The sequence below is a fragment of the Passer domesticus genome, chromosome 2 (assembly GCF_036417665.1).
Source record: "Passer domesticus isolate bPasDom1 chromosome 2, bPasDom1.hap1, whole genome shotgun sequence".
Lineage (NCBI taxonomy): Eukaryota > Metazoa > Chordata > Aves > Passeriformes > Passeridae > Passer > Passer domesticus.
This window is the reverse complement of record NC_087475.1, coordinates 40,962,135-40,988,987: the sequence shown is the minus strand read 5'-3', so window position 1 is coordinate 40,988,987 and position 26,853 is coordinate 40,962,135. Positions and strand designations below refer to the sequence as shown.

General features: G+C 41.2%; 1 protein-coding gene across 11 annotated transcripts in view; it reads left to right on the top strand.

Moving 5' to 3' along the window:
• FARP1 (FERM, ARH/RhoGEF and pleckstrin domain protein 1) overlaps positions 1-26,853 on the top strand; it is a 200,531-nt gene that overhangs the window by 80,220 nt on the left and 93,458 nt on the right. Inside the window, exon 1 of one of the 11 annotated variants that reach the window (XM_064408409.1) lies at positions 21,356-21,480. The exons of the other annotated variants lie outside the window; for them this stretch is intronic. Coding sequence (XP_064264479.1) covers positions 21,388-21,480 — 93 coding nt within the window. The 5' untranslated portion in view covers positions 21,356-21,387. Of the gene's footprint in view, positions 1-21,355; positions 21,481-26,853 lie in introns of those variants that run through there. 11 annotated transcript variants of the gene reach the window in all.

Below are 26,853 nucleotides of genomic sequence, written 5' to 3'. Positions count from 1 at the left end.
TGCAGCATGCCTTGAAAATCCCCTTTTCAAATGTCTTCTTTGCTCTTTGCTTAATATGTATCCTGTGGTCTTACTACATGTTGGTGCACTCACGGCTTTAGGTCTTTATATGATACATGAGAATATTTTACCAGTGTGAAGGAATGGCATGGGTGTTACAGGTCTGGTAATTTAGAGTCTCAAATTACATTCGTGTCAGTAAGAGCACAATATTTCCTTCATGCCCCTAAGGAAGAGGAAATTAAGTCAAAAAGTCTTTACATTTCAAATATTGAAAGATGGTAAAAGAGCTACTGTGAATTTCCTTAAAAAAAAATACATTCAGTCCTTTTGCATATAACTGAGAATAATTATTTAGGTATTCAAACCCATTTGTTGTTGGTCAAAAACTGCAGGATGAAGCTTTACAGTCCCTTGTTGAAAGTCTGCCACAGCATCAAGGTGTGATGTGATGAAATCAAGACAAGGAGCACGTAACGTGGCATTTCTTTTTTCTTATTTGGGGGGATGTTTAGTGCAGTCTATTCACCCCTCCACACCAAGAATAGATTGTCAGCAGTTTCTTAGTCTGCTGAGTGCAGTTGATCTCACAGCAGTGTGTGGTGTTTCATTATTTTCTTCAGTATTCTTAAGAAGGTCTGTAGGAGAGGTGGATTTACCATAATGGCAGCTAAGTAGTTTAACTTAATCCTGAATAAACAAAAATATGCTCTCACCAAGGACCTGGCATCTGGGACTGTCAACATTTATTACTGCAAGGCTCAGAAGAGATAAAATTATCATTAGCCTTCACAGAAAGACCGTGGATGTATTTTGAAAGGCATGTACTTCAAAGCACAAACTAGCCTCTCAGAGAAACTAGTTTAGATACTTAGATGCCTGTAATGACAAAGCAAAATACTCATCTCTTCACTTGATTTGTGCTTCAGAGCTCTCATTTTATGTGTTTGTGGTCCTTCCCCATGGGCCAAGGCTTGAATAGGTGTGTTTACTATTGCACATACATGCATTTACAATTGTGTGAGTTTGTACTCAGAGGTTTTATCTACAGCTTCTGCTGAAATGTCTCCGTGAGGGAAACTGTATTTAGTAATTAACTGAGGTTTGGTGGGGTCTGGCCATCTGGCAGCATGCTGCTGTTGATAAGCAGGCTGGGGTGCAGTGCCCATGGACTGCCACGTCCAGGGGACTGTGTTGGGTGTCATTATTAGAGATGCTTGCACGAAATACCAGGCTCTGGGATTATTCAAGCATTTGGACCACCAGTTGTAAAACTGTATCCATGAAAAATCCTAAACCCACAATTACACATTGTGTTTATTGCAATAAGGTGTTGGGTTTTTCCATTGTTCGTGTTAGTGGTTTAAATAGTGAACATAAAACCTAGATTTCATTCCTAATAAAGGAATTGTAGTAAATTGCACAAGTATTTGAAAGTGAATTTGTAATAAAATAATAGGTTTAAAATTTACTCTAAATATTTTTTTGAGGGGAAACCCCAGCCCACAACAATACTTGGATTTCAGTGAGTGGACTAACACTCCTTCTAAGCTTGGGCTTAAGAGTCATCACTGCAGTTCCAGTGAGAGGGAAAATGTTTTCTGAAGGAATCTCTCTTCTGCCAACCCATGCCAGCTCCCTCTTTTACAGCAAAGCCAAAACTTTTAGGACTCTGCTAGGAGCACTTGTGCAGAAGGATTGTTGTCTGCTGCTGATTGCACTGTGCATGCTGCAGCCCGGGTCAAAAAGGCTGCTCTCTGTGTTTTACATAGGAAAGGCAAATACTCAGTGGAACTTATACCATCCCAAGGTCTCATCTTCTATTCATGGCTGTTCTTCCCTAAAAGAAAAATGGACAGGTAGATAGATAGACAGACAGACATCTGAAAGCAATTCCCTTCTTCTGAAAGGCTGGAAAGATGTGATACATTCAAACTGTATCTTCACAGCAAAGTTTCTGTCAGGTGAATGTTATGGAAGGGTCAAGTTATCCACAGGAGGGAAGCATGACTTTCTGGTCAAGCTTGTCATGAACAACTATGCTTGATAGAGTGGAAAGTATTTTTATTACTAATTCCTCCAAGATTAGGCATTAGGGGTTTTTTCAGAGAGCATCTGTAGCAGGAGTGTGGGTACTGAAAAATGACTTGAACTCAAAAATGTCTCCCTGCATCAGTGGACTTTGGTTCTTGCTTTCCTATTAAGCTGAAATTAAAATTTGTTTCTGAATTACCTCTTTCAAAGAATGACCCTAGAACAGACATTGAATTGAGCAGATCAGAACAATTTGGATAAAACATTTGGAGACTGTGAAATTTCCTCCCAACTTCTGAGACCTCTCCAGTCTGCATTGCTTCTGTTTTCTTCTTGCTCACAGTTGGCAGTACCTTATGCCAGGGATGGTTGAGTTAAAGTCAATAGGCTGGATTATGTCCTGAGGACTTGACCCACAGTAACTGTGGTATGTTGCTGAGCAACCTCGCAGGGCTCCCAAGGAATGAGCTGTGCTCAGGGAGCCACAGTTTACTCTTTTTTTTTTTTCCTAAGGGTTTTAGCAGTTTGTTGCCAGTAAACTTCTACTTAGCATTGTTCCAGTTCTTGAACAGTTCTAAACCTTAGCTGTTCTCCAGCTACCTGTCCTAAGAAAAGCAAATGGGGACCTGTTTCCTGGCCCCCCACACACTTACATTCCAGCAAGCAGCTACTTAGAGGTCTTGTTCAGAAGCCCACCACATCAAAATGAATCTTGACATTAGTTGTAAAGATGAATTACAGGCTGGGTTAATGTTATGATAAAAACCAGACCTTTTTTTTCCCCCCATGCCTCCCAAGGCAAGCAACTTTTTAGCTTTCCTTTGAGCAAGTTATTTGCATCAAGTTCATATTCTGTGGTTCTTTCTGTTATGAGCTGAAAAGAGCCAGTTCTTCCAAGGCCAGATATACTGCTGAGCTTTGTGAGGGAAATAACTATTTTCAGAATAAAATGACTTATTTCAGATCAGTGTGTCTGCAGGGGAAGTGGAGCTACTCCAATTTAGTTTATTTTTCAATAACTCTTCCCATTAACTTCGGCATATCCAGTCCAGCATTTTCAGGAGTTGTGCCACCACCATTCAAACTGGATGCTTCTCAGAACAATTTATGGAGCAAACAAGCACCATGATTAGAGAATTATGACATAAATTATCACTGAGACTTATGATATGTAACAGGTGTTTGTCCACAGGCACAAATTAGTATTGTAAAGAGATTACAGGGAAATCTTTTAATTTCCACAAATAATAAGCAAATTTTTTTAAGCCTTTCTTATAGAATAATAGAATATTCTGAGTGGGAAGGGACCTAGAAAGATCACTGAGTCCAGGTCCTGGCTCTGCACAAGGAGATGCTTGGACAGAATTGCTAGGCTGAGAAACAGTGTGGCAATGGGGCCTTAAATGTTTTAAAATAATATTGCTGCAAAGCCAGGATGCATGCCATTAATGTTCAGAGGGGGAAACAAGCCTCTGTAATATTAATATTCTTACTGTTTATGTGAACTCTATCTGTTAGGACCTACAGGTAGTAACTGCTGTGAAGCTGCTTTTTTGTTCCATTAATGCACAGAATTTCATGTCTCCCATCTCTCTGTAAGCTGCATAAGCTTGCAAGAGGTATGGTAGTTTGTAAGAGTAAGTTTTTAAAATAGCTGCTTTGCTGATGGGTATGAAATTTGCTCCTGCAAAAGATGAAATCTCTCCACTGCTGGCTTTCCAATGAGAAGCAGTTCCATTAAACTGCTCCAGATGAGACTTAGTAGTCTTGAGGGCCTTCTTATTTGAGTTTTACCTGATAGCACACTTTTTGAGGTATTAGGTACGTCACCTAATAGAAGAGATCTCAGGAAGAGCATTTTTCAAAGAAAGATTTTGAATGTATAAATGGGAAGTCAGGAGGCTTTTTGTTTAGTGATGCTAGAATTGCAAATTATGGCTTTGTCTGCTCACTTTTTCTTTGCAAAGCCTTTTTGTGTTTCTTGAATTCAGTGAAGAGGAAACAAATAGAAAACTGAATTAAATTGAATTACGGAAAAGATACAAAAGGACATTTTAGGCCCTGATGTTGGCAATTTTATCTACACAGTAGAGGAGAGGACTACAGAAGCACTGATGGTAGAAATGAACTGTAACTAGCCAGCTCCACCCAGGGAGGACTTGGGGGTTTCCTTCCCCTGCACAAATTGCCTGGAGCTGAGCATGTGGGAGCTGTTCACTGCTCTGATCTCCCACTGAAGCACCACTGGTTTTGTTCCTTATGAACTATGGACTGCTGGGAGCCTGTTAAGCAGCTGGCTGTTAATCATTATGGACTCTTACCAGGTCTGGGTTTGGGAACCTGTAAATAATCAAACTGGGGTTACCTTTAGCTGGGTCTCCCTGTTGGTCAGTCGTCCCCATTGTCACCCAGAAAATGGGGAGCAGCTGGCCCACATTTCATAGCAAGCTGCTGTCTCATTCCATGCACGTCTGCTATTCAGTGCTTAAGCAGGGACACTGGTGAACGTCTTCTTAAATGGGTGCAGTAGTGAGTAAGTGTGTGTGTAGTGGGAGGAGGGCAACAGATGACATTCACTGCTCAACTTGAGAATCTGTTTAATCAGTCCTAACTCAGTCAATCCTAGTACTAGTGCACTTAAGATAAATACTTGGGGGAAAAAAAACCAAACCTGTTTGCAGGCTCCCTGCAGGCTCTTTACTGTTGTGTTGCTTCCATTCTATGTTCCCATCACCATTACAGTCTGTAGAACAAAAAGCCAGCATGACATGGTGCTGGATCACACTTAATAGTCAGGTAGGCAAAAACTGCAAGTGTGGTTCTTCCATCATGACTTTTAGTGTGCTTCATGAATCCATCATCAGGCAAATGCCAGGTGGGTCTCAGAAGACTGTACCACATCTGAATTTGGCATTAAGAGAAATGCTGCTGGGAGTGTAGTGGCTGGATTTGGTGCATGGCACTGGAGAAGATAGCTGAATAATTTGCAGATGTCTCAGAAAAGAGCTGCAAGAATGAATAAGGGAAAAGAAAAAAAAGCTCACTGCAGATAAAAGAAAATATTTTCAGAGAGAAAGTTTGAAGTGGTGTTTGGGTTGCGGTAATAGAGGAAATAACATAATATGAAGCGTTCCATTGCAGTGAAGGAGAGGCAGTGCTGATGTGCAGGTGAAGTACAAGCAGCAGGTGGACCTGTCTTAAACATTATACAGGGATTACTCAACAGCAGGATCAGAGGTAGAAATGAGGATTTGGGACACCTGTAGAAAGAAGCTGCAATTGGAAGATATTCCAGCCACCCATCACAATTTTTCCTTACACTTCTTAGAAACTTGTTCCTGTCACTCTGAAGCAAACCAGACCTTTTCCAACCAGTGTCAGTTTATCAGAAGTTCACAATTACATCCATAAATTTTACTCCATATTTGCTTGGCACAATTCCTCTGGGTTGTCTGGCTTCTGCAAGCTTAAAATAATTAATCGGTTTCTTGCTTCCAAGACTTCAGTCAAGCTGAAATTCACTGATTTGTGATGCCACCAGATACTGGAGTGTGACTCCATCTGCTCTCCATGCAGAGGAGACATAAAGGGAAGTACTAAGTTAAAAGCTTGGCAGCTGAAGAAATATTGGCAGCTGAAGCTTCCTTGGTGGTATTTCTTCTCATGTCCATTCTTTCATGTGTGTAGGTCCTTTCTCTTTTCTGTCAGACTTGGAACATTTCAGAGAAGATAAACTGGAGGAGCAAAATAAGCACAAAGTAAAAGTAGCTGAATTTACACACTTTGCAGAATAAGTTGTTTTTTTTTTTTTTTGGCCATATTGGCTGGAAGCAGATGGTGAGTGTCCCTCTGAAATCTGCTTCTGGCTGTTAGTTTTGGAGACCTTTCTTCATGGCCAGTGTTTGGGGATTTTTTTTATCAGAAAATGATTTGGTAAGCTGCTGTCTCCTACTCCCAATACAGTATACATATCAGTGTCTAATCATGCCTTGCTACAGATTTGTTGGTATCCTGGCAGTCTCTCCTAAGAGACTGCCCACACAGTTTGTTAACAAAAGAAAAAAACTGTATAAAGTAGTAGGGATACCTAAATCTAAGGGTGAGGGGAAGCAGATGTTTTTGGTGAAGCCATTACAAATTTCTTTCTGATTAAGGTAATTGCTTAACAGTATATTACTGAAAAATTTTTGTTTTGCTTAGCTTTTTCAGCATTTCCAGAGAGATGGGGAGAGCGTTGTGTTTTGTTGGTGTCTCCCCTGTGATTTTGCCATGGAAGCATTTTATAAGTTACATGTATTTTTCTTCCACTGCCTGAGATGTAGATATATTAGTTTATCTGTGCAAAGGTCCAAGTTAAAACATCTCTGAAGCAGAAGGGGATTATTCTGCTCTGTTTTTAACGCTGTGGTGGAGGAGGATTTCAAGGGCATTATCACCTTCATCATTTATAAACCTCTCCTCTTTGGAGAAGATAACTTTAGGGGAAGACTTTTACTCTAATAAAATAAAATATACCACTCTATCTTGTATTGCTTTTTAATGGTTCCTATTAATCTGGTGACATTTTAGGAATTCTACCTTTTTGGACTTATTATTCTTAGCTAATGCATTTCAAACTCAGGCCAATCTTAATGCAAACTAACCTTATGTGCATAGTGAGTTCTTGCCTTAAATTTCTAAGCTGCATGAAGTCCAGCTATGAATGACACAGTATGTTTCTCTGCTTATATTACTCAGTATGAAAATAAATATAGTAATTTAGTTATCTCTGTGATAAGCTGGTAAACAGTGTGATATTTAAGAATGAATAAAATAAAACCTACTTAATTAATTGCATCCTGTTACTTCAGTAATAACCATGGACAGCAATTGTAGTTTCTCTATTATTCTTACATACAAAAGACAAATGGAAGCTTTGATCATTTGTTGTTGCTAGATTTTGCAATAGAATAACATGTACATTAATGGAGGAAGGAGTAGAAAGGCAGGTTTTAATTTCAACTTTCTATGTTCCACCAGGATAACTTAACACTGCTTGTAGTTCAGTGTGTGGCCCAGAAGAGACTTCATGTGAACACAAATACAGCAAAAAATCATAGCTGTCCCACTCAGGAATGCTCCAAAAGACACAAGTTCACCAAAAAACCCAAAACAAAACAAAAAACTTTGAAGTTAGGTACTGCTTTACAAGCTCTGTACAATGTAATTGACGTTGGTGAAAGTTTGTGGGCCAATGTAACTGGATGTGAGATGAAAAATACTGCTTGTGTGTGTAGAGCACCTGGTGACTGGGAAGAGGCAATCTTGTGGCCAAGTTTTTATGTACTGGAAAAGTGCAATCTTAAAACCACTGAAAGGACTTACTCAACCAGCTGAAGAAGTGAAGCAAGCAGAATTGACTTTCATGGTAGTTTGTGTTCAAGCTGAGCAAACTTGCAGAGCTCATTTGAAAACAAATTCCTGAACACTCCTCTAAGCCCCAAAAATTTAGCATGAGGCCCAGCCTTTCTCTCCAGTAAAACCTTTCCATCTTGACCAGGCTACCTGCAAAATTGACTTTCCTACTCTTGCCCTTTTCAGTAAAACAGACATGCTAGAGTACCACAGAGCGAGGTGTGAGTGACTCTGTACACACCTCCAGATACAATATGGCAACCACACTTTTGATTTGGAAGGTAATCAGGTGTTTATGAGTTGGGGTAAAAGTAAACTCCTGTTAATTAGGAAGAGAATGGATTTTTAACTTAATAATGGCCCATGATTAACATACATCTAGTGTAAGATCTAGCCATAATTTTTAAAGGATTCTCTGCTGATATGAAAAGTTGTAAAGGAAGAAAAAAGTGTGGTGTTTTAAATCCTAAAGTAGTGTCATCCTGCAATTCCCCCTTTATCTGTGGTACATTTCAGAAGCATTGCCTTTATCTATGAGCTTGTACATTAAACCCTCTGCCCTCGGTGTTACAGATTAGCTACTGCTTGAGACACTGGAAAAACACAGAAGCAAAAGAAACCAGAAGAATCTGCTGTTTTCACTTTACACAGTGTGAGTTATGATGCATGTAGGATGTCTGTCATTGTTTAATACTTTCTGCATTACAGTAAGCAGAGTCATCTTGACAGGAGCAAGAAGCATGTCTGTGCTGTGTCCGACAGCCGAGTGGAGCCCAGGGAGATGTGGAAACAGCAATAGTGCTGTGACTGGGGCAGCAGTTCCCACTCTGTGTAAAAAGAGTGTCCTCCTCACAGAGAATATCAGCCCACACCTCTGTGGCACATCTCTTCTGGTGCCCTAATTAGCTGAGCTGTCCTGTAGGTGTGACACAGACACATCTTTATCTTGAATTGGCAATGACTAAAGTCACAATTTAGCTCCCATGGTAAGTTTGCTTGTTGACTCCTACAGGGTCCCTAATCCTGGGAGTTAGTGTAGCTCCCACCTACTTAGTTCATGCAAGAAGCTGCCTTAGCTTCCTTTATATTTCATGTGAACAGGCTGCTGCTACTCTCAAATGCTAGGTGTAGTTCTAGCAGTTAAGGCTGAGCAGCTATTCACTCTTTTGGTAATGACTTAATTTTGATATTTACGAATTTAGAAGTGGTGACTAGTTCCCACAATGATTTTGATTACATGAACTACTTACCTTGGAAATATGCTTCCCCAAAAAGTTAGCTTTCTGTGCATTCCTGCTGTATCAAAGTCTTGATCTTCCCTAGGTGCCACTGTGCATGAACAATGCTTTTGTTCCTGTTAGGATGGGTCAGGGAAACAGCTGATTCACAAATAGCAAGTTGAGGTGAGGTGATGCTAAGAAAATGAAGTAATTTTGTTTCTCAGAAGGTGGTTCCCTAAACTTATGGATCTAAACTATAAAATTAATATGCCTGTTTGTTCTGGATGTTCCTCCCCCGATGTAGTTAAGTACCTGTAGTTCTCACTGTATTCACTGGCAATTGATTCTAATATTGCTCCAGTTTTATGTGAATTTTGAATTCCAAACTGAGATACCTTCCGAAATTTTGTCTGAGTTTCTTTGATTTTACTGCATCCTTCCTGCTTTGCTTACACCTTCTTTATTGGAGGTATTTCTACAAAACAGGTGAACTTACTCTGCTGAAAACTGAGATTTTTTTCCCCAGCACACTATTGAAATTTCCTTTTGTTCTATGTTTTGTTCCTGCAACAATTCCAATAGAAGATACAAGCACTGCACTTTTGACTTTTACAGTTTTGCAGTAATGCCATTGCTTTGGGGCATGTTGTGAAAAGCTTACCACATCCTTGTTCAGTGCCTGGATCTGCATTCCCACAGCAGAGAGACAGACATTCACTCCAAATGTAAGCTTTGGTCTGGTGTTTAAATATAGCTCAAATATTCAGAAGGATTTTTCCCTTCTCATGCCCTCCTACCCTTGAGCAAATCTCTTTTATGGTGTTGCTTTCCAGATGTTCTTGTGAAAAGCAGAGGAGAATCACTGGGGTTTTCATGATGGGAGATAAGTTGTGGGGTTTTTTCCATTAGCTCTGCCAGGCAACCTGAAGTGTGAGATCTCAAAAAGTTAGATGGGCTTCAAAACTAGGATGAAGAGAAGACAAATAATCCATCAGTAATATAATTTCTTGATGTCACTGGCTTGTTCTGTAAACTATTTTTATTATTCCTGTTCTCCATGCAACCAATAACCACTGGTGCAAAGGTGAAATCTGTAAGAATGAAAGATCTGTAGGCTTTGCATAGGTCATTTCACATTCTGGGTTTGCAATTGAATTTGTATGCATAGCTAAATATAAATGTGAAGGTTCAGTTATGCCAGTCCTGAGACTCTTAAGGCATGAATCCAAACCCTAGGAGTTCAGTGGCAGGCTGCAAGCATCACGAGTTGTTCTGCTGTCTCTGAGGTCTTTGCAGGGAGCAGTGGAATACTAATGATGGAAACAGGACAAATCCCTCCAGAGTCGAAGTGTTCTTCAGTTCCCTTTCCGGCAATTTCACTCTCGAAAAACTGCACCCTTTCCTTTTGGACATGCCTTGGTTGTCAGAAAAATACTTCTAAGATAATACTCCTGCTATCTGGTTTGCTCCTCCCTGCAGTTAGAAGGGATGTAATGATAGTCTCACCTGCACTATCCTGGCTCCTTTCTTTTGCTGTCCCACAGATTTTTACAGAGACTGAATCATGTGCTAAGTCTTGAGTTTTTCTCTGGCTGTGTCTTGTTTGCCAGGGTCATTGAAGAAATATTCCTGGCAGTATTGCACAACATTAGAATTTGAGTTGATAGGCAACGCACTCATACATCCTTTTCCTGCCTTTTTGAGGTCAGAAAGGTGTGCCTAGCACCTTTCAAAACAGATAAGGCCATGCAAGACTTCACAGTCTGTTTTTTACCATAGTTACAATAGGTCAGAAATTAAATGTTTGCTCAGAAGAAAGGGGAAGTGCCCTGACTTACTGGTATAATTTTTTAGCTTATTAAAATTTTTTAAATATATGCATTTGACTCTTTTTGTGTGGATACTGTGTTAAAAAGAGTCATCCAAGAGTCTTAGCCAAGTTGAGCACTGTCTACATGAAGAGGAATGAAAAGGATAAAGCAGAAGTTGAGAGAAATGAGCCTGTTGGATGTTGGAGATGGAATTAATAATAGACCTGTACCAGTAATAAGGTACATAATTTATGTAAGAGTAAGCACTGTAAGAGTTTCAGCACTCTGAAGAATCTTCACAATTTCTAAAGAGCTTTCAAGATTTCCCTTTATTTCCTCGGGAACTTGCAGTTTGCAGCAGCATGTGGGAAATGTGGAGTAGCTGTTTTTGTGGCTCTTCACTATTTTTTCCCCCACAACACCTTTCCTGAAAATGAGGATTTCTGCAATGAATTCAGTACTGGCTTTCCTTCTGCCATTTCCAAAGTTTTCAGTATTTTCCAAGTGAAGTGGTAACCTAAGTCAGATAAATGCATTTTCCTTTGGTTCTGACCCAAGAGGTTAAGATTATGTGATGTTGTGTGCCATTCATTTCCACTGACTCCCAAGTGGGAGCAGAGAGTACACAGGATCTTGCCAATTCTGGCCTTTAAATTGCAAATGAGTGTAGTGCTTTTGATGTTCAACACTCAGGGTTACCCTTCTTTTTACAGAGTTGCTAATTACCTGGTTCATTAATAGTGGTACTATATTGCTGGGAAAGATAGTTAGGCCTTCCTTTCAAACATAATGCTAAACTTCCCAAAAGCATAGTAACCTGATGTCAACCACCTGCTGATTTTACACCCAACTCGTGAAAATTGGTGGTTTCAAAAAGGCTCCCCACCTTTTATAAACTGTATTTGACGAAGCAGCTCTGACACCGCAGTGTACGTTCTTTACCTACTTAACAATTTGGATTTCTGAAGTTTCATATGGTGGGATTGGTAGATACTAAAAGACTTGGAAGGAGATGGTGAAACGCCACCTTCATTCTCTTTGTGTATGTTCTGATAAATTTGAATCTCTACTTCCCTCTAGCTGCTGTTCTGTCTCTGTGTCCTTATTGTTGTGGGGCCAGCAGAACTTCTAGGGTTTTTTCTCACTTGCATGCTAGGTCCTTCTCCCTATAGCAGTGTCTTGCCACCTGCTGTGCCTGCTTCTGCCTCAGTCACACAGCTATTGATGTTAAACAGGCTTAACTCCCAGCTGCTTTGGTTTGACCATCACGCTCTGTCAGCATAGCAGCAGCTGTGCCATTTTGGCCTCTGGATAATTCCACACTGTAGCTCCTTAACTACACCTCAGAGCATTCAGTTTACCTCAGACTCTAGAATATGGCTTTGCATTGATACACGCTTGGCTGAATATCCATGAAGGTATTTTTGCAGCCCTGAGAAGCCAAGAGTAATCCTAGGCTCTGTAGAATTAGTGTATTAGGTCCGTGCACACAGCATGTAAAGACTCTCAGATGTTCTCGGTGAGTTGAATTCCTGTGCACCTCAGAGGGTTTTGTCAGAGCACTGCCAGAGTGATTTGCAAGAGTGAGAACTGATCATGCAAACCCTGTTTGGCAGAAAATAACGATGGTAGTACAGGTAATCTCACTGAGCTGCTATTTAGATAATCTCTGCTCGGCTGCATGCTTGCAAGTGATTTTTACCATCCCCTAGTTGCTTTAGGTGGAAAACAGAACTTTCATGAGTTCAGCCACTGGATCAGTTCATACACTTGGTCTGATTTATTTTCTGCTAGCTTTACTGCCTAATTTTCTTTCTGTTGCAAATGAAATGCACTTAGAATAAGCCCCAAGATTACTTTATCAAAGAGTCATATGGGGCTGCCTATTTACAACAGTGAAGTAGGCTATGCCTTAGTAACACTATGAAAGTTGCAGAACAGTAAGCAAGAACATCAGAGTGGTTCAAAATTTATTGTGTAATTTCTAGATTCCTGTGCTGCTAAAAATGGTTCTAAGACCTAATGAAGGCTCCACAGATTAATGAAAATGTGAGTCTATTTGGTACATGGTCATTAGGTGGAATATGATTCATATCACTACCAGTCCTTAGTACAGCAGTGGCTTGCTAAGTTTAAAAATATTGAACAAATTAGTCTGCTAATTTGCACTCTTGGTGGAAGATTTGAGACACGATATGTAAGTGTATGTATTGTAAGTACCATCTAAATTTTCTCTCTCCGTCTCGCATTTGGTCCGTCTGGATTAATGGCAGTGCAGCATGAGGAAATCTGCACTCTCTCTCCCCTTTGTTATTAAGTTACTGGGGTTTATGAAGTCTGCCCTGCTCTGTACTTGCTTAAAACCTTCCACAATGGCTTTTCTCTTGCACAGCATCACAGCCATATAGTTACAACTCTGTCCTGGTGTTCAGTGATCAAGTACAGCAGATAATCCTTTCAAAGTTTGAAAGCATCTTATGCTTTGCCAGTGGGTTGGATGTTTACTTTTGTGGGAACCATTTTTTGGCCTCCTAGAGAGGTGTGCTTGAGGAAACAGGCACTTGGGGTAGTTTGTGCAGCCAGGTCCTGCCCCAGGGAGGAGATACAGGAGCCCAGGTGCCTCCTCTGCTGCAGGCCGAGTGGGGATTAAGTAAATAGGTGAAAATACCTGCTGTTCTAGGGACTGGAAAAGTGTCCCAGGGACTGCATGGTTTCAGGCATGCCTGCTTTGGTATGTCAGCTGTGACCTTGAGAGCAGCAAGAGGAAAGGTTGCTGGGATGTGCCAGGATCCAGCTCCCCAGGAGATCGGGAGTACAAATGAGCCCAGCTCCTTGCATGGCTGGTGGGTGAGTCATGCATTAAAATAGATGGCATTTTCAACATTGCAGCCCTGAGTTTCCTACAGTGATGAGATCCCGGGTTCAGTGGCGTGGCTTCTGTGTCTCCCCACAGCGAGGAGCCTCCTCCTGGTGCATGTGGGCTAAACTGTTAAAACATTACACATGGGGCTACCATGTTAAAAGGAAAACAGCCTGGCATGGTGGTCTGCAAAAACACTGTGTAAGAGCAGCTCTTTTTTTTTTTTGAGGTCTGAGCCTGTGACTTGTGCTGTGCTCATGAGAACTGAGCGAGGCCACGGTTCCAGCCGTGTTCCCACTCCCCTGCATGCTGGCAGTATGACTGCCCATGGCTGATGCTCAGCCCTGATTCACACCGAGGGGGAAGCATGGCTTGACTTCCCCTCATCCTCCGCAGCTGAATGCCTTGGTCTAATTAAAAAAAAAAAAAAGAAGAACAACACAACTGTTCTAATTAAAAAAATAACACTTCCTTTTCCTCTTACAGATCATGCCTCAGGAGGAAAGTGTGCCATATAAATTCAAGCAACAATGGTTGCTTGCAACTGATGTGGTTTTTGATGCTGTGAGCCTGTTTGAGCTACTCTTGTCCCCGTCTGGGTTTTTTTTCCTCTTCTTTCCCCTTCATTTATACAGACCAATTATCAGTGCAGTCAGTTCTGTAAATTGGTTGCTGTTCCTATTGATCAGAGAATTGATCAGCCTATAACCTAATTTCTCCATGCTTTTCCTGGCCCCGAGGTCCCTTTTGGTTAGCCTGTGCACTGAATGGCTCCGTGGGTGCAGTTGACAGCGGCAGAGACAGCTGAGGTGAGCCTGCTCCATTCTACAGGAGGTCAGAGTGGACTTGGGTCTGCTCTGTTTGTGAGATTCAGCCTGGGGAGGATGGTGATGGGTTGTAAAACATGTGAGGGAGATTGATTTTCATCACCACTGAAAGCACATGGGTAACGACATCCAATGTGGGTCAGATCACATGGGTTCATATCCTTAATAGACAATTTTTTTGGTGTTGACCTCTACTGGGAATCTAATTAAATATGAAAAAGTAAACTGAGATACCCCAACGTTTTTAGTATTTTACTGGTAATTGATGATGCTGCTCAAAGCAAAAAGCAAATAAACACTTTATCAGTTTTATTTTATGTTTACCTTGTGCACATAAGTGTTTGCTGAACTGGCCAGAGCTTGTGAGAGCAGGAATGGGATGCGGAACACATTCCCCTCATAGCATAACTGCTTCAAATGGTTGTGGTAGAAGAGCTGCACAGCCCTTTGCAAAGGGCCTGGCTTTCATCAGAAGGGTTTTTTTCACCTTTTCTTAGCACTTTGTTCCTTGATTTAATATTCCCCACCACTTTACTCTAGCTGCTTTTGTTTCTTTCAGAGGGAAGCAAAGAATCTCACCAGCTCTTCCACTTCTGTTTTGAACTTGTTCCCTCTTCCCCCACTCACTTCCCAGCTCATGGTTTGTAAAGGTGTTTATGTATAAAGTTACTATGGGAACACTTTTTTGATGAGAGGTTCTTGTTTTACATATTCAAGAAGTAATTTCTTACATATACCTTGGTGACATGGTCTGCAAATTGCGTTTTACACCAAGAGACTTCGATCTCTCAGATACTTAGATAAGATCTCTCTGCTCTTATCTAAGAACAAATTTCTATGTTCTTTTTCAGGGCTGTTTTATTTGGTCTTCTCTGGCCTCCACATTAGTAAAGCAAGTTGAGGAGTTGAAATAGAAAGCTATTTGTTACCTGGAGTTTTGTCTTCCTTTGGAAATATGCAGATTTGCATGTTTAGAACCCAAGTGCAGTGCTGAAAAGGTTGTCCTATGGCAGCTTCAGCAAGCACTTCTAAAAATTGCATTATTCACTTAGGCTGCTTCTTAATTTTCTTAGCACAGTGTGGTGAGTAATTTTATTCTTCAAAGACCTAAGCACTTTGCAGAGTTCATATAAATCCCAATTGTAAAAAAAAATATTGTTATTTCTGAGTACAGAAACTTCCTGGGCAAGGCAAGAATTTGAAAGATTGTACTGTTTTCCCAGACCAGCAGCCAAAACACCTTCTTAGTTTGTACACAAGGGAGGCTGGATGTAAAAGATGCCAAGGAGGTGATGTGGATGGATTCCCATACCACCTCTCCCAGAAATGTTTTTTGGTTATTACTGCATTGTAAACAAACAGTTGTTTCAGATGTGGCAGGAATGTCACCTGTTTACCAATATTGCTTCATTTGCCTCTTGAGCATTTTCTTTTCCTTCTGCCCATGTTTCTGCAAGTACCACTGTCCTTTCTCTTTTAATGACTCCTGCGCAGTCTCTCCTAGAAAAGTTCTGATTTAGGTGAAAAGAGAAATCACAAGCTGTTGGCTGATAGCATAAGGGGAAATTTAAATGATGCACTGTTCTCCTTCTTTTGTCCTTGATGCTAGAGAGGTTTGCATGTGGTGAGATGTTAAAATAGTCTGCTCTGCCTTTCACAGTTTGTTTGCATTTGTTGCCACTATTAGCCAGGAAAACCTTCTATATTATTACTAGTATTTATTTGGTTTTGGCATAGTACTCAGTTTAAATTCAGCTCAAGATAAAGGTGTTTTCAGGTTCCTGCTTTGGCTTTTCCCTTCTTTTTGTCTGAATCTGCAGGGGGTCAAATTAATACATTTGAATTTTGGGTTTTGTACATTTCATCTTTGAACAGACACCTACTTTTCCCATCTGGATAGATCTGGATGACTCAGTGTTTGCTGGATGGCCCATGTAAATTTCTTTTCATGCTTAGAAAATAGACTTTTTGAAATATGATTATTTTATTCTCTGTTAATAAATTTGCAGTATTATCTTTATCACCTTAAAATGTTGATATTTGGTCAACTTCTATCTTGCATATTTGTAGCACTTCTGTTCCAAACTAGGTATTCTTCATATCAGCCTTTTAGTTTTTATTTTGCAACTTCTTCTACAAAGGTGGACTACATGTCTTGTGAATGTTTGTATGTGTATACTTTTTATGTGTATAACAGTAATCACTACGTCTGGAAACTTGCTCTGTTGTAGAAGGGTTGTAGCCTTTGGGGGTTTTTTGACACTGACAAGCTAATTACTAGCTTCCTGTGGTTTTCTTCACAGGCTTCTGGGCTGGCTAAATAAGAGATACCAGCTTTCACCAGGGGTCTGCTCTTTGCCAGAGATAGGATTCTCCTAAACCCAGGGGAACATGGAGATTTTGCTTCCTACACTGTTGGTGTTTTCAGGCAGCTGATTTTCTGTGGAAACAGTGAGGCCGTGGAGTCCCTGTGATAAGCATCTCTCTGATGTTTATCCAGTAGCTGATCTTGCCAGAGTGAATAGACCAAGAAATGGAGCCTGGTCCAGACCGACTCACTTGAGATGTCTCTGGTGGTGCCAGTGCAGTTGTGTTGAGAACTGAAGGTCATCTTGATCTGGTAATTTCCTGTTACCATTTAAACCATGGTGTGCCACTGACACATATGTGTGTGTGTGGATCCAGATACATATCAGAAGAAACGGCAGCCAGAAGGTTTTGATCCCTCTTGTTCTTTGGTTTCTGGAGTCTTGGAAAATACCCAGTTCTCTCCTCAGTGCTTGAAAAATAAAGACATATCCCTTTTTCTCCTTCCATCCCCCAGCTTTTATGGATGGATGATTGTAATTACACGTTGACTTACTGATAGCGAAATTTGACACAGATGAGTACAGCTGAAGGGAAGTCACTCAGCCTTTCTCTCTGAGGAGGCATAAGCAGCACTTTGAAGTTGGAGTTTGGAATGGGAATGGGTATTTATTAACAGGAGTGCAGGCTGTGCTCCGCACCCCATGAAGCCAAGGGCTGTAAGATGCCAGATGAGCTGTGGCAGAGCACTGCTAATCACACACTGCCCGGGGTAAGCGTGTATAGATTGCCCTTGTAAATCGCTCTCAGAAATCCTTTTAACTGGATGATGGGCCTTAATTTTGTTTTATGACATTTGTTCTGGCAGGTCAGTAATTGTTTATGGATTTGATGACATTTCTGCTGTCGCAGGTGTCCTAACATAAATATGTCCATTTGCTTAGTTGTCCTGAGGAGGCATGGGCATTTGGCAGAAGGCATGACCTGCTGGGGATTTTTTTTCAACTGAATCACTTCCCTTTGTGGCAGTTGCTCTTTCTCAAATGTGAAGGCGAGGAGCATCCCAATGGAGAGTAACAAGCCTGGGTGTAAGAGGAGCAAATGAATGTTTTAAATATTGTGAAAAAAATCACTGCATTTCATTGCCTTTACACTAAAATAAGATGTCAAGATTTTTGAAATAGTGGTAATTTTGGAATATTTCCGATGAACTGTTATTTCTGGAGGGGTTTTTTTTTGTTTGTTTTGTTCTAGTTTTTTTGTTTGTTTTGTTTGTTTGAACTTGTTTGTGGGTTTTTTTTTTGGTTGGTTGCTTTTGGTTTCTCTTTTTTTTGTATCATTTACACTTTCTGTAAGTGGCAGTCAAACGTTATATTTCTTATGGAGCACTTACTGTAGACAGTATCATGCCATAACCTCCATTTACATTACAGAATATGGAAGCATATGTCTAAAGTAACTTGCTTGACATGGACCTTCTGTTCTCTTAAGGACTTTAGATTTGTGAGGAAGGATTTTGATTATGTTTTTGTCCTGTCAGCAAGTTTTTCCACTTTCACATGCAAGTCATGAAGCCTTACATTTTAACCCTTTACAATTCTTCTACATGTTCAGCAGTGCAAAATATTCTGCGTGTACGTTTCTCCCATCAGTTCAGTTTCTACCATGGTGCAGAACCAGTCCTGCAAGTCTTCTAGAGTACTGAAATTATCTGTTACTCTGGGAGAAAAAGTTTGCATGAGTTCATTTAGAGAAATCTGCATTTCCAACATGATGGGGTGCTTCAACCACCAATGTTCTGAGATTTGAAGAGCCTAGCAAAGAAAATGGTTGTATACAGCTGCTACTACTGATATAAACAGCTTTGCTGCTTTGTTTTGTTTTCCCTCCATCCTAAAACCATGTGTTTCATTGAAACTATCATGTAGTGGCCTTTTATATATGTCACATGGCATGCCAGAGTAGAACAATGATCCCAAGTGCCTTTCTGGCAGAAGATCATCGAGCCAGCAGCTCACTTTGCCTTCTTCTCACAGCTGCTCAGAGCTGTAAAGGGATGGAGCTGTGACAGTACAGACTCCTGCAGTTTTCTCCCTGGGCCTTTTCCACCACCTTGGGATGGGACTGAATCTGCTAAGGTGCTCAGCAGGGATGCTTGCATGAGTTTGATGTGTGGTAGGGATGTCCACATGCAGGTCAAGCAACAAGCACCTCTCCAGTCATGCCATAAAAGTGGGGAGAAGCTGCAGAAACTTGCCTGGCTCACTGCAAGGAAAGCTCTTTGCCAGAGCTGTTGTCCCTGCTCTATTTTCCTGATTGAGAGAGAACTGGTTTTCACAGAAGAACATATGATACTTCTAATGTCTGTTTCTGAGATTAGTCCAGAGCTAAAGAACCATGTTTAAAGTTCTGAATGGATCAATGTCAATCTTGGGGGATCTGATAAATTATTTTTTAGGTCAGCCCTTCTTGGGGCAACCTGTGGAGAACAGTATTTTAGAAGCTGTGGAGGCTTAATAAGCCAACCCTCTCTAATTGGCCTACTATATTTTAATAGACCTGACAGTAGACAGCAGAGTTTTGTATTTTGTTCTAGCAGGTAGACAGCTCTCATGGCAGAGCTGTGCTTTCCTCTCACTTATTGATATAGTGAGTACATGTTGCAAGGTATCCTTTTGCTGGCACAGTAAGGACATCCGAGGAACAAGAGGTCCTTTGAAATGCAGCTTTATCTCTCAGTGTGGTTCTGCCTCTTTTTCAGCCTAAGTACTGCAGAAATTGAGCAGGACTGGGGTAGACAAATGTTGCTAAAAGCATCTAATCACAGTCTCAGTCACTGGAGTACCTACTTGCTGCCCACTGTCCTGCTTCAAAGACGGTGAATTTTCAAGAGCTTGAGCTGGATTTCGTAGACCTGAGTGTCAGACAAAAAAACATTTGCTGTAAAAGTCGAGGGCACCCTCTTCCTGCCTGGAACGGCCTGAGCTGGTTGTGAGCACAGAGCTGCTATTGTTCTACCCTGGGAGATTGTGCTAAAAGCTTTGAAGCAGCGTTTGCATGTAGGTGTCCGTTTTCTAAGCAGTTTTTTCTTTTTTTGTTAAGGAAAAAAAAAAAAAAGAAAATGAAAGGGACAGCTCTGCACCCTCACCTCCCAGCCTTTTCTTGGCATGGCTCTTTGACTTGGTAATTGTTGATTTTACAAGGTGTTGTTTAGGCTTTCTAGTTTTTCTTTGACCTGGCTATTAAAATTATGTTCCTTGTTGGATCAAAAATTAGAGTATACTCAGTGAGTTAGTGCAGAAACTTATGCCATCACAGATAACAGAGGTGCATAACATTATATCATGAAGTACATTTCGTGGAGCATTACAGGTGATAACTGATAAACTATTGGGTATGTCTTGATAAACTATTGGGTATGTCTAGCCCCTACATTTTAAAATTGCTTGGTGAAATCAACAGGCTGCAATAAAAAGAGGGGAGATGTTTAAGGACTGTCACTGCTGTTGGCTCTCAGCTGTACTGCACAGCTCTTGGGCTGCTTGATCCTGACCTTATGAGCTGGTTCATTAAAGTTTCAGTTTAGTAAGCTGTCACTCTGAAAGTGTCATCCTGCTCTACCTCTGCATAAATCTCAGTCAGGTGCTGGAGGACACATCAAAACTGGGTTTAATCTAGAATTTCAGGGCTGCTGTGGGTAATGTAGGATAAGCAATAATCCTCCTTCCTATGTGATTTTTCCCAGTCTGCTGACCTGCACCTGACTTGCATTGTATGGGGAACAGCAATCATGGATGTCTCTAAAACACTGAAGTTCAGCCAGTGTTTGAGAAGGGCTAGGGAAGAAATCCTCTTCTGCTTCACCATGTGATAGTTTCCTGTTCTCTCTTAGCAAAATGCAAGCTCCTACCCAAAGTGGAAGAGAGAGGCATCTGTTTACGACTTAAGTCAGTGGGAGGGGGAAGGGTAGCATAGGAAAGAGCCTGGTGTGTCATGCTTTATTACTCTTATCCCTTTCAGAAGGCAAATCTAGGGTGAATTAGAGCAAATGTGAAAAGCGTGACCTTTCTTTCTTCAAAGAGCCTGTGGGTAACAGGGGGTGATTGAGCACTGGTGGAGAGAAACTTCCTCTGAGCTGGTGCATGTGAGTTATTGGCCATGCAGGACAGGGTACCACGTGGTCTATTTAAGGGCATGAAATTGCTGTACCCAAAAATCAGAAAATAAATTCTGCAAGTGTAAAATGTGGGAAAAGTGATTCCTCTTCTGTTGTTTTTTTGCTATTTTAAAATTGTGTTTAGATTGGTCTTTTAGTCTTTCACATGAAACTGTGAAAGCAAAACTGATTTATTTTTCTGAATGGATTGTCTGTGTATTGGACAACATGACTCCAGATACTGAAATTTTAGTGAAATCATTGGGACACATCAGGACAAAGGATAGGAGTTGGCAACATGGAACAGGGCTTACTAGAGACATTCCCTGTAGTGATTTCTTGAAATGAGCAGGAAAGACTTGACTTCTTACTCTGGTACTCCCTTGCATGGTGGATAAATATGAATTTCTTCCTGGGGTCAAGCAGTGCAGCTATGATAGGAGGAAGACTGACTGTGTTCCTGTTTGCCTGGGTGGTGTGAGTGTGTTATGAGAAGCAAGGAGGAGAAAAGTGGAGGAGGTCACTGTCAGGAAAGGTGTGGTGCTCTTGCAGAGGTTGTGCTGACTTTCCTTAGTGCCCTCCTGACTAAGCTGCCATTAGCCCTTGATTTTAGCACTCCTTCAGGCAGCCGAAGAGGGTCTGGAGGGATTGGGCAACACTGGATGAGCTGCTGGTGGCTGAGCGGGTGGAACCGTTGTGAACCCAGAAGGATTTGCATGGAAGGTTCCATGAGGGCCACAGAGGAGTGTCTCAGGCAGCCAAGGAATTGCAGCATCTCATGGCTTCCCTTTACTGTGTCGTCCTGTTGCAATATTATGGCTTTGCTCAGGAGCTGTGGTCTGTTGGTTGGCCTGGTACTGCCTCACGTGAGGTGGGTGTCCCTTCTCCCAAGTAACAAGAGACAGGATGAGAGGACATGGCCTCAAGTTGCACCAAGGGAGGTTTAGATAGGATATTAGGGAGAATTTCCTTCCCAGAACAGTTGTCAAGCATTAGAACAGACTGCCCAGGATGTGATGGAGTCGTCATCTCTGGAGGCATTAAAGAGATGTGTAGATGTGACACTGAGGGACAGAGTTTAATGGTGGAATTGGCAGTGCTGTCTTGGCCTTTGTGATCTTGGAGGAGTTTTCCAAACTAAATGATTCTATACTTTGGCCCAGGTTTTGCCAAAATGCTTATCAGTGCAGCGCTTTGCTACCTTCCCCTTGCTCTTCCAGAAGCCCATGTCATCTGTGGGAATGTGCATGGAGCTGCATTTGAGAGAGGTGAAAGTCCTGCCTGGCAGCACCTGCTCCATGGGAATAGCCACTGGATTGCCTGCAGTAGCTGCCATCTGGTTCTTGGACAGTGTGAGTGGATCAGGCTTGTGCCCGCTGGGTTGCAGGGAAGGGAGGAGAGGTGAGGGGTCTTGCCAGGTGGATCTGCCTGGGCAGCCCTCTTACACAGAGTGTGTAGAAAGGAGCAGAAACTGTGGTGGAGGTAGGGATACATAGCCTGTGGAAAAACAGGCAGCAGCAAAATACAAAATCATTTGGAAGTGCAGTAAAGAAGCTGGAAAGAAAAAAAAAAGTGTAGTAAAACCAGGGGGAAAAATACAACAAAATTAATATATACTTTAAAAAATTAGGTTATAAGGAGTTTAATGTATTGCAAGAGATTTTTGGGTGGGAAAATAAACGATAAATAGTTCTATATACCCTTAATCTCCCATAGTAGGCATAATATTCAACTGAGAAAGTAAAATCTGTGAAACCTCATTTTGTGGCTAATAAATACTTTTCTCTGGGATGCTTATTAGGGATGTTGAATTAACAGCATTGAAAATGAGGCCATTTGCCACCTTCAGATGTAATTTTTTTTTTGTTCTCAAATAAATAATTCAGTAACTTCTTATGAGCTTTAGAGAGCAAGCACTAGGATGGCAAAGTTAAGTTCTTTATCATCTCTTTTTTGATTTCTGCTAAGGTGCTGTTGTGAGAAGTGTAAATTGTCCTTGAGTTGAAGCTGCTGCATGCAGCACATAAGTACAGAGTGCTAATTTAACTGGGACCGCACTGCCTTTGCACCAGCCAGCTGAGGGGAGAGGGCAGTTCTTAGGGCACACTTTACCAAAGCAGGATGCAAAGGTTTCAGCAGGTGGAAAAAGATCTGGTGCTCTTTCAGAAGACCTGAAGGTGCTGAGGATGTGTGGAAAATGCTAAGGAAAATCTGTTTTGAAAGAATAATGTAGAACCCAGCAATAAAAAAAAAACAACAGTGGGTGCAAAGCCCTGGTGTATGTCTGTGTTTTGCTCGTTCAGGGAGCCGATGTGGCCAGAGAAAAGCTATCTGTAAATGGCACTGCCTGCCTCTGCTGAAGATGTGCAACTGAGTTGGGCAGCTGTCCCCTAGTAGGCTGATTAAGAGGAAAAAATGGTATTGCTAAGTGAAAAGGGAGGTCAGTAGGCTGATCAAAGCACAGAGAAGGAAAGTACTTTCACCAAAAGTAAGACATTCCCTTTCCTTTTTGTCCACTGAGCTTATTTGGGAAAACCTTGTCAGCTTTCTGTTGTGGAAGGTACACATCTGCATGTTTTGAAAATTCTGTCTTTAAACGATATCTTCATTCTTCCATCTGATTTTTATAGTGTAGGTTTTAAAGCAACCCCTTAAACAATCTTAACTGTGTTTAAGCCATAATGAAGGGGGACCTCCTTGTGTTCATCTTTCCAGCCTGCATCATGGAAAATGAAGGAAGGTTGTCTAATGAGCTGTGGTGAGACCAGGAGACAAGATAGAAAGAAGACAACCAGGGTGCCAGCAGCAGGGGGGATGTTTGCCCTAAAATAGAGAAATTGTGCATTTTTGATGTGTTTTTTTCAGGCAGCTTGGGGAAAAAATTGTATTTGATGTAACAGAATTATTTTATTTGTAAGGGGTAGATTATGAAGAAATAAACTCTGGGGACCTTCTAGAATGTGTTGCTTCTTTCTGGTTTCAATAGGAAAAAGAGCAGTGACATTTGAGTGTTCCTGATGCGCCATTAACAAAATTTATGTTTATTCATGCATTTTTCAATTCGCTGTTGACAGTACTGCGTACTTTAGGAGGAAGAGAAGTCTACCATAATCTAGGCTCAGAAATGTCCCCAATCTTCTTAATTTCTCTTTGTGTAATTTTAGCTTCTTTGCACCCTACGTGAGTGATCTTCGCGCATCTTAGTGAAGTATTTGACAGTAACCGTAATTTTTTTCCTCTTGACAGCTGAGTGAGGAACAAGATGTTTATCTCATTTGTTATGCTTAATTTATCATTAGAAAGATTCATATGATGTTGATAAAGATGGATATGAGATGTTCCCTCTTGTGCCTGATTCTGCCCTTGGTGTGGTGAGATGCTATGAATCCTTGGAAGGGAATGGAAAGGGAACCTATGGCTTCTTCCTTATTTCTGAGTACTGCAAAGTTGCTAGTTACTGCACAGTGCACTTGAGAGTTCAGTGCCCAAGGAGTCATAAAATGTGGTGCTCTGCTATTTTCCCTCCTTTGTAATTGTAGAATAGAGATGGCAAAGCTGTTCCAACACGGAATTTGTTTCTCATCTGTGGTACCTTTCTTGATGAATTTGTAGAAGTGTAAGCAGATACTATACAGCTTGTGGTTGCTGTACAATGGGAAAAGAAGATACAATTCTCAGATTAATTTGCAGTTTACAGTCCCTATAAGCAGAATATAGATAAAGATTTTACAGAATTTTCTTTCTTTTTTGTTTGTAATGGTAGAAAAGGGAGGGACAAGGTCTTGTGAACCTATTTAAGAGGAGGGTCTTCTCAGGAAATTATGTACTTTTCAGAGGGAGTTGCAGGAATGCTACAAATTTTCTGTGTTGAATATGGAGTTGGTTTTGTGTGATAAAAATCATGATTCTGTATGTTGGAAACAATGTTTCAAGTACAGCTGAATTATAACTGAATGTCTGCAATTATTTTTCTGGGCTCTGCAGGCGTGTCTCCTAAGAATGATGAACTTCATAATTTGGTTTGAGAGAAACCGTGTCAGAGAGACATATAGTGAGGCAGGGAGGTTGTTTGGCACACTGGGATTGCAGAAGAGAAGCTGGCCCTGGAAGCAGAGTGTGCTGCTCAGAAGGCAGCTCTTCCAGTGAAGGCCTTGCCAAGGAGCCACAGCCCAAATGACAGCCATGTGGAGCAGAAGGGAAATGATAAATTTGCCGATGTGTAAAAAAGCATGGCTTGGAGAACTGCAGGAGGCCAACTGCAGGAGTCATGCTGTGACTATGAGATGTAACAGGCCTGTGCGCTGCTTATGCTTAAAAGTTTTGATGTAAGAGAAATAGGAATCTCCATTTCTGATAAATGGAAGATAATACAGGTTCCTGGAGACTGTTCTTTGCTCTAGAAGATGGGGGAGTTTTATACATAGAGGTTGTATAACTCTGCATGTCACCACTAGTTATCTTCAACTCCAAGAATCAGCCTAAGAAGAAAAAGAAGAAAACTCTTGTCTTCAGGTAGGTGTGACTGGGGTTCACTTACCAGCTGGGGTCATCCCACCACAAGGCAGAAGCTTAAGCAGAAAGAAGTAAGCATAACATGTTTAAAAGGGTCAATTAATTTTAGGAAGGCTTGCTTGTTATGAGTGGCACCCATATCCAGTAAACCAGCTTGGGTGTGCCAGGGATGGGCACTGTGCATGGAGCCAGGTGGAACAGGCGCTTGAGTAGGATAGTGGCCACAAATCCAACTGTTCCTGAGAGGTCCTGCCACCAGCAAGGGTCTAAGAACACAGCAAAGCTCAAGACGTACTTCAGAAGCTCTTCCTTTTTTGTTTGATTTGCCACGTTGTATGTACCCCAGCCAGTGCTGGGGATCGTGGTTTCCTACTCTTATTTTCCTGGTTCCTGACTCTTGGTTTTATTGCAAAGTTATGATACCACATGCTCTAAGGGAAGAGCTAGCAGTGAACTGCACACATTAATGCCATTTATTTGCTTTGATAGAGTACACTTGTCAAGTGACAGTGCTTGAGATCTATTTTGGCACAGGAAAAGATTTCACCTTCTGATGTGAATGTCATCCTCCCAAAGGGAAAGGAGTGTTTTCCTCTGACAGATTGTTTCTTCTTGGTTAATCAGCAGGCAGACACTACCTTATTCAGTTTACCTCTGAAGAGGTGACTAGACAGTTTAATCCTGCCCAAAGAGCATTAACATTTCTGCAAGTTTGTTGAGGGCAGGAAAATAACATTTTAATTAATACTCTTTTCTGTCCTTTTGAGAAGCAGAAGATTTGTGAAGATTTGTGTAGATTTGTGTGAAGGTCTTCCAGGGAAGCTCTTTTTACAGGATGTGCTGCCTCTGGGGTAGGCAAACCTCCAGGACTTTGGACTAACCTAGGAGCTGGTAGGGCTTATGCCTTCAGAGCTGGGAAATACAGGCAAAGGGAAACCCTCCTGGCTCTGATCTGCAGTACAGTAAAGGTTAATTTTGGTCTCCTGTTCACGTGTTGCTGAAGAAATTGTTGTTGCTACACTCCCTCTGTGTTCAGATTGTGTAAAGGAATTTTCAGCTCTTGCCCTTTTCTGATTTTAGGGGTGATTCCAGAATGACTGTCAAATACAAAAGTCTTCAGTTGTCATCAGTGTGAGGATATTCAGATGTTGGGCTTCCCTGCACAGCTCTCCCAGGCATTTGAGAGATAATGCAACAAGAAGCTGCAGTCCCTGTTGGGAATTACTAATGCAAGCTTCTCTGTGATTAAGATGACTTTTAATGGGACCCAGCAGTGTAGTCAGAGGGAGAGAGAGAGGTTGAAACATGTGAATCTCCGTGGGGATTTTGCACAATATCTCAGTTTGGTTCTTGCATGTCTGTCTGGGTATATGCAAATGACAGCTTCAAAATAATTTCATTGTGTGCTCCTCTCTTACTGCCAAAACATCTAATGCATCAGTAGATTCCATAGTCATAAAGCTAAATCCTACATTAGTTTGAGACTATAAGGAGCTGAAATCATTAAGTCCTTCTAGAAAACAATGTTGGACGCAAAGAGAAAAGGATCATGTGATAATAATTTTCACTCTGTTCACTGTCTTCAGGGCTTAGTCAATCTTTTGGATGTTTTCTGGTGGGAGGACGTGTATGTGTGCTTGTGTCAGTCCCTTTTATTGAAAAGAACTTGATTAATTGGGATGGAGCAGAAGTGATTTTTTAAATAAATAAGTCTGAAACTGTTGAATAAAAA